The 8,626-nt window shown below is 40.9% G+C and overlaps 1 protein-coding gene across 1 annotated transcript; it reads left to right on the top strand.

Moving 5' to 3' along the window:
* Positions 1-282: 282 nt before the first annotated feature.
* Positions 283-7,305, top strand: GPR148 (G protein-coupled receptor 148). The gene is given in 6 exon segments (XM_055316551.1): positions 283-460; positions 6,229-6,269; positions 6,271-6,568; positions 6,571-6,642; positions 6,645-6,773; positions 6,776-7,305. Coding segments are annotated over 6 exon segments (1,248 nt in total).
* The last annotated feature ends 1,321 nt before the right edge of the window (positions 7,306-8,626 follow it).

Below are 8,626 nucleotides of genomic sequence, written 5' to 3'. Positions count from 1 at the left end.
CATGGTCAGTACCAGGACTGGGCCCCACTAGTAGGCTCTAGAACCCATGATGGTAGCCACTGTTCCATACAGCCTCTCTACAGTCTGCACTGCAGCGACCACCTACAAATGCTGGGACAGGACAGCATCTTTCCCCTCTAGCATTTTCATGCCCAGTTGGGTTTTTCCATTTTCTCCTTCCTTCAGTAATAGGTTGCTCTGAGGCTTGCCACCAGGTGGCAGCATTAAACTGTTTGAGATTGCTGTAACCAGCTTGTATCCCCAGACCTAGGACCTAAAATCATGGCGTTCATTTTCAGGTACACTGGTTCTCTGGTAGCTACTCTTTCCACCATCCCTAGTTCAGTGTACCCTTATCCCTCTAACCTTCCCACCATCTGCACCATACCTGACCCCCTAATGGCTCCCCCTCCATTCTCCCCCACCAAATGGAAGCTCACTGCCTCTGGAAATCCCCTTAGTATGTTGTGGGGAGTTTTATTTATTTATTTATTTTTAATATTAAATTTATTGTTAAAATACCACATGCCATCAAATATAGAATAAATTTTTAACATTTCACTGTGTATTGTTAATGTATTTTTCTTATATATTTATTTTTAATATAAATTTATTTTTTATTGGTGTTCATTTTGCCAACATATAGAATAACACCCAGTGCTCATCCCATCAAGCGTGTGGGGAGTTTTAAAAACATTATCTTCTTCTGTTCCATCCTGTGGGTGCACTGCCCCCCTTTCCCACCCTCCTGCTGCAGCACAAGCTCCTTTGAGGCAGAGGCTGCTTTCTTTTGTGTGTGACACAGCTTCTTTCTGGAGTGATGATATGCAGCTGGGGTACCTGAAGCCCCAGGAGAGCAGGGCCAGGAAGAGCCTGTTCCATCAGCATCTTGGGTGCATTTTCCCTTCCAGAGGTCTCTGGATGTCTTCAGTTCATCACAGGTGCTCAGGCCTTAGACATGACTGTGCACAGTGGGACTATCCATTTCCTAAATGAAGGGTACTCCATCCCACCTGCATGTTGCTTACAAGAGGAAAATTCTGATGAATGTGTGATTCCTAGTGGTCAAGCAAAAGTACTTCTAGAGAAACATCATATATGTACATTCAGAGACTTGATCTAGCATTTTCATCACCGCTCTGCTTGTAATACATTAAATAGTATACATGTCAGCAATAGGTGAAGGATAAAAAGCGATGGTATGTTTAGAGAATGAAATGCTGTAGGACATTTTTGTAGAATAAACTAGATTTGTGTGGGGAAAATACTGGCCTACAAGGTATAATATTGAGTAAAAAATGCAATAGCATAATTAAATCACAGTACAATACCAAACATGAACATCAATACCATATATGCTTTGGGAATCATATATTTGCAGTGAAAGTTCAAACACATGGGCAGAAGAAATATAGATCAAATTCTATGAGTGGATGCTACCCTCTGGGTAGGAAGGAAAGAGAAAGGCCAGAGGATAGTGACAAAACGGGCTATAAATTATATGTGAAATATTTTGTTACATTTATATGTGATATGTATCACATATAAAGCATACAATATTTTATACATTTATTTACATATAAAAAATAAAATAAAATGATATATAAAATTATTGGAAGCAAATATGGCAAAAAATGAACATTTGTTAATTCTGGATAGTAGGTCCATGAGCATTTGTAAATTCTTCTCTGTATTTTTCAATATATTTAAAATAGTTTACAATGATTGTAAAAGAACAGGGTGTCATATATATTAACTTTTAGAATTAACTAAGTAGGCAAAATAAATCCCAAGTGTGAACTAGGTAGTACCGGAAGCAGTGGGGTGATGTAATGGAGAGGAACTGAGTCTACAGAAGATGGGAAGGAGCAGCCTCCAGATTAAAGGAACAACTGAAGAGAATGGCCATGGAGGAGCGTGCCAGGCAGAGGACTCAGTGGGAACAGACTGGGCAGAGAGAGTTATGGGTAGCTGCCATGTAGGGAGGGGTAGTCATAGGGTTTCTTCAGCTGGGACAGAACAAGGATGACTTTCCAGGCTTTATGTGGACTTTAGGGGCCTTTAACTATAGGCAGAATTAAAGAGGCTTTTCAAAGATATCCCCGGCATGCTAAAATCCAATAAAATAAACTTTAAGGCCTCAGGGAAGGTATGAATAAAAAAGTTCCTCTGACCACCATGCAGAGAAAGGGTGATAGACACCTTGGTGTGTGCAGAAGGTGAATTGTGGGTTGGCCCTGAGGAGCATGAGGCACTCAAGTTTGCATACAGATAATGAGGGCCAAACACTACGGTCTTCCTGTCCCAGAAACCCTGCCCAGGATCCCAGTGCTACCATCCATTTATTTATTATCCCAGAAATTAGCAGGTAGGAGGGCTGAGCTGTCAATACCACCTGAAGGGAGAAGGGGCATGGGAATACACAAGCTCTAGTCCTGCACTCAAGGAGCTCAGTGTGGTAGAGAGCCATGTCACCAACTAAACACAGGAGATAGGGAGAGTAGTAAGGGCTATGAGAGCTATCAGGATTTTAATTTATCTTTTCCTAATATGTATTATTTAATTATTTTAAAAATCTGGGTTTTTGAAATTTTATTTATTTATTTGTAATTTGTTTATATATGTTTATTTATTTATTTATTTATTTGAATTCAATTTGCCAACATATAGTAAAACACCCAGTGCTCATCCCATCAAGTGCCTCACACAGTGCTCATCACCCAGTGACCTAATTCCCCTGCCCACCTCCCCTTCCACTATCCCTTGTTCATTTCCCAGTTAGGAGTCTCTCATGGTGTGTCACCCTCTCTAATTTTTCTCAGTCATCATCCCTCCATTCCCCTATAATCCCTTTCACTATTTTTTACATTCCCCGTATGAGTGAAACCATATAATGATTGTGCTTCTCTGATTGACTTATTTCACTCTGCATAATGCCCTCCAGTTCCACGTATATACTGTGTGGAGAAAGGGGAACACTTTTGCACTATTGGTGGGAATGTGAACTGGTACAGTCATTTTGGAAAACTGTTTGGAAGTTCCTCAGAGTTAAAAATTGAGCCACCTTATGACCCAGCAATTTCACTACTGGGGATTTACCCCAAAGATACAGATGCAGTGAACGACTGAGACACGTGCACCACAATGTTTAGAGGAGCAATGTCCACAATAGCCAACTGTGGAATGAGCCTCAGTGTCCATTGAAAGATGAATCAATAAGAAGATGTGGTCTATATATGCAATGGCTGAGTAATATTTCATTGCATATATAGACCACACAGTGCAAGAGGGTGCTCCTTTCTCCACATCCTCTCCAACATTTGTTGTTTCCTGTCTTGTTAATTTTCACTATTCTCATTGGTGTGAGGTGGTGTCTCATTGTGGTTTTGTTTTGTATTTTCCTGATGGCAAGTGATCGGAGCATTTTCTCATATGCTTATTGGCTATGTATCGGTGAAATTTCTGTTCATGTCTTTTGCCCATTTCATGATTGGATTGTTTGTTTCTTTGCTGTTGAGTTTAAGAAGTTCTTTATAGATCTTGGAAACTAGCCCTTTATCTGATACGTCATTTGCCAATATCTTCTCCCATTCTGTAGGTTGTCTTTTAGTTTTGTTGACTGTATCCTTTGCTGTGCAAAAGCTTCTTATCTTGATGAAGTCCCAATAGTTCATTTTTCCTTTTGTTTCTTTTGCCTTTGTGGATGTATCTTGCAAGAAGTTACTGTGGCTGAGTTCAAAAAGGGTGTTGCCTGTGTTCTCCTCTAGGATTTTGATGGAATCTTGTCTCACATTTAGATCTTTCATCCATTTTGAGTTTATCTTTTGTATGGTGAAAGAGAGTGGTCTAGTTTCATTTTTCTGCATGTGGATGTGCAATTTTCCCAGCACCATTTATTGAAGAGACTGTCTTTCTTCCAATGGATAGTCTTTCCTCCTTTATCGAATATTAGTTGACCATAAAGTTGAGGGTCCACTTCTGGATTCTCTATTCTGTTCCATTGATCTATGTGTCTGTTTTTGTGCCAGTACCACACTGTCTTGATGACCACAGCTTTGTAGTACAACTTGAAATCTGGCATTGTGATGCCCCCAGCTCTGGTTTTCTTTTTTAAAATTCCCCTGGCTATTTGGGGTCTTTTCTGATTCCACACAAATCTTAAAATAATTTGTCCTAACTCTCTGAAGAAAGTCCATGGTATTTTGATAGGGATTGCATTAAATGTGTAAATTGCCCTGGGTAACATTGACATTTTCACAATATTAATCCATGCCAATCCATGAGCATGGAATATTTTTCCATCTATTTGTGTCTGCCTCAATTTCTTTCAGAAGTGTTCTATAGTTTTTAGGGTATAGATCCTTTACCTCTTTGGTTAGGTTTATTCCTAGGTATCTTATGCTTTTGGGTGCAATTGTAAATGGAATTAACTCTTTAATTTCTCTTTCTTCAGTCTCATTGTTAGTGTATAGAAATGCCATTGATTTCTGGGCACTGATTTTGTGTTAGTGTATAGAAATGCCACTGATTTCTGGGCACTGCCACACTACCAAATTGCTGTATGAGTTCTAGCAATCTTGGGGTGGACGCTTCTGGGTTTTGTATGTAGAGTATCATGTCATTGGCGAAGAGGGAGAGTTTGACTTCTTCTTTGCCAATTTGAATGCCTTTAATGTCTTTTTGTTGTCTGATTGCTGAGGCTAGGACTTCCAGTTCTATGTTGAATAGCAGTGGTGAGAGTGGACATCCCTGTCTTGTTCCTGATCTTAGGGGAAAGGCTCCCAGTGCTTCCTCATTGAGAATGATATTTGCTGTGGGCTTTTCATAGATGGGTTTTAAGATATTGAGGAATGTTCCCTCTATCCTCACATTCTGAAGAGTTTTGATCAGGAATGGGTGCTGTATTTTGTCAAATGGTTTCTCTGCATCTAATGAGAGATCATATGGTTCTTGGTTTTTCTCTTGCTGATATGATGAATCACATTGATTGTTTTATGAGTATTGAACCAGCCTTGTGTCCCAGGGATAAATCCTACTCGGTCATGGTGAATAATTTTCTTAATGTACTGTTGGATCCTATTGGCTAGTATCTTGTTGAGAATTTTTGCATCCATGTTCATCAGGGATATTGGTCTGTAATTCTCCTTTTTGGTGGGGTCTTTCTCTGGTTTTGGAAGTAAGGTGATGCTGGCCTCATAGAATGAATTTGGAAGTACTCCATCTCTTTCTATCTTTCTAAACAGCTTTAGTAGAATAGGTATTGATTTTTCTTTAAACATTTGACAGAATTCCCCTGGGAAGCCATCTGGCCCTGGACTCTTGTGTCTTGGGAGGTTTTTGATGACTGCTTCAATATCCTCCCTGGTTATTGGACTGTTCAGGTTTTCTATTACATCCCGTTCCAGTTTTGGTAATTTGTGATTTTCCAGAAATGCATCCATTTCTTCCAGATTGCCTAATTTGTTGATGTATAGCTGTTCATAATACATTTTTAAAATTGTATTTCCTTGTGATCTCTCCTCTTTCATTCATGGTTTTATTAATTTGAGCCTGTTCTCTCTTCTTTTTAATAAGGCTGGCTAATGGTCTATCTATCTATCTATCTATCTATCTATCTATCTATCTATCTATGTCCCAGGGGGCATGAAGCACACGCACACTCTTTCTGTAGCGAGGACAAAGGAGTCTGTGGAGCAGAGAGGACCCAAACCTCTGAAGAGTGTGGTAAGGTAAAAGATAACATGTATTGAGCATTAACCCAAGGCTGTGTATTGCCTAAGTATGTTACCTCTGGATTTTTTTCCCATGAGGTCTGCATGGGCAGCATTCACATTTCACATATTAGGAAATAAATGTGGAGAGATGAACAAAGCTTCCCAAAGTCTCAGAGCCAGGATCTCAAAGGCATAAAGCCTGCTCACCTAAACCAGATGGGGGACACTTCTTGAGAGATCAGTGACCAATGAATCATGGCAATAGACTGACCCATTTAGGTGTGCCCATATATATAAAGTCAGGATAGCTGGCAGATGTGCATGAATGTAGGAAGCCGTGTGTGAACAGAATTTTGCTTTGCTGTTTTATTTTTGTTAAACAGTTATTCCTTCGGCCTGCTCAAGCATAGCATTTCTGTAGAGGAGTAGCACCATCAGGATCCTTGCAGGGGAGATCATACCTTGGGCGGGTACAGAACCAACCACCTGTGAGAAAACCTGCCATTCCTATCAGGAAGCATAGGGGATCAGTTGACACCCTTCCCCCTGGACACAAACAGCCTGGCCAGCCTCTGACCAGCTCATAAGTGAGCCTTCCTGCATGCCTCAGTTATCCAACAATACCTCCCTGAGCCTTGGAGACCTCAAGGTGGCTGTTTCCCTGCTGCACTGGCTATTCTTCCCCTGAAATATGCTGGCTGTAGCTATACTGACTTTGAGCCCTCTGCTGCTGGTAACCATCCTGCAGAGGCAGAGACTGTGGCAAGAGTCCCACTACCTACTACCGGCTAACATCCTGCTCTCAGATCTGGCCTATCTTGTCTTCCACATGTTCATTTCCCCTAGCAACCTGGGAGCTGGTCCCTGGGCCTCATTGCTTGTGGTATTCTCACAGATGCCATCTTCACTGCCTATATCAGTACCATCTTGCCTTCATGGCCACTGTGCTACACACCTACCTGGCAGTTGCTTATCCTCTGTGCTATTTCTCCTTCATGTCCTATGAGGCTGCCAAGAAAGTGGTGGCCCTCATCTGGCTGGTGGCCTGCTTCTTCTCAGATGTCTCATTTGGCTTAGCAAGCAGCAAAATGCCAGGTTAGAGGAGCAAGGGGCCTAATGTATCCTGCAGCTAATTCTGGGCACTGAGTCAGGTTGTGGCCCACTGGTCACTGTCACCCACACCTGCATTTTATGCATTCTCTTTCTATGCACATCTCTCAACACCTACTGCTTTTGGAGGATCTATGCAGAGACCAGGACTTCACGTATCTGGGTACAAGGCTGTTCCTGAGCCAAGGGTATCCTGCTTATCCACACAGTGTTAATCATGCTGTATGTTAGCTCAGTTGTGGTATTTTCCATGGACATCATGCTAATCAAGTACCACCACACTGATGCCAGAACTCATGTGTGGCTCATGGCAGCGAAGAGCGAGGTGTTCATGATGCCTCCTTGTGCCCAACTTCCATATCTGTACACACTTTGTTACTGGAAGCTACTGGAGATGGTCTGGGGCCACTTCTCATCCAAGAGGCACAGTGACATCTTCACTATTTCTCAGAGCTACAGTCTTCACAGTCTGGCAAGCTGAGGTTAAAAATTATACATCAGATGCTTCAGCATCCAATTATTGCCAATTCCAGAGAAATTGACATATACTTGTACAACAGGACCTCTAAGATTATCTCAACTGATGGTTTTCAACATTTCAAAAGGTGTTTTTTTTTTTTTTTACATTTCAAGTTTTTAAGTAGAGAAAGCTCACTGAAGTGAAGATTTTCTACTTGAAAATGGAAGCAAATAAAAGTGATTCAGCAGAACTCTGATCAAAGTGGGGTGAGGCCCTGAGCTGTGTTTTTCCAATGGCTTCTACCATACCCTCTATCACCACTGGCAAAGGACTGTTGCTGACAAACACACAGAAACCAAAATGTTACTGAAAGCTTGAACCTGGAAAGTGAGCAAGCAGATCTGCTGAATCTGGAACCATGAGCCTCCATTTTGGAAGCTCCTCAGTATATGGGAAGGAGGAGAACAATGTAGGACCCATGTATACTGAGGGGTGTTGTGAAGACATCTATGAAGTTGGAACCCCAAATGATTATAGTCTCAGAACAAAGATAAATGACAACTAACAGAATAGCAGGGCGACTTTTCTTCCTTGATATTGGTGCTGTGCAGAAAAGGAAGAAAATTCCTCAATTACTCTTGGGGAGAAGCCACCCTATAGACAGGATTAGAACTAGGTTTTATTTATTTATTTATTTATTTATTTATTTATTTATTTATTTATTTTTTGGAGTTTTTTTAAATTTTTTTTATTATTTATTTATGATAGGCACACAGTGAGAGAGAGAGGCAGAGACACAGGCAGAGGGAGAAGCAGGCTCCATGCACCGGGAGCCCGACGTGGGATTCGATCCCGGGTCTCCAGGATCGCGCCCTGGGCCAAAGGCAGGCGCCAAACTGCTGCGCCACCCAGGGATCCCTAGAACTAGGTTTTAAACTATTTTTGTGGTTAATAGATCTCATTCTGTGGTTGGTGTGGCTCTTCTGGAGGATTAGAGCATTAGCTCAGGTTTCAAAGAATTTCTGTGGTAAAAGAATCTCAAAGAAAATGAGTTGCACATAGTCAAAATTCACAAAACCACACACACACACACACACACACACACACACACACACACAGGACACCATGAATGAAAATAAGAAGAAACAAGATAGCATCAGTATACTCCATCTGCCTCCTTAAATTGTCAGACACTTGGCTAATACAAAAATGTTCAATGTTTTAAGACATGAAAAATGAGATGGAAATATGAATGAGAAGGAACACATTTTTTAAATAACTAATCAAATTAGGAAAAGAATTAAATAAAACTCCTAGAAATAAAAAATGTAAAATAACCAGA

The sequence above is a fragment of the Nyctereutes procyonoides genome, unplaced genomic scaffold (assembly GCF_905146905.1).
Source record: "Nyctereutes procyonoides isolate TBG_1078 unplaced genomic scaffold, NYPRO_anot_genome, whole genome shotgun sequence".
Classification (NCBI taxonomy): domain Eukaryota; kingdom Metazoa; phylum Chordata; class Mammalia; order Carnivora; family Canidae; genus Nyctereutes; species Nyctereutes procyonoides.
This window is presented reverse-complemented; position numbering and strand designations above follow the sequence as displayed.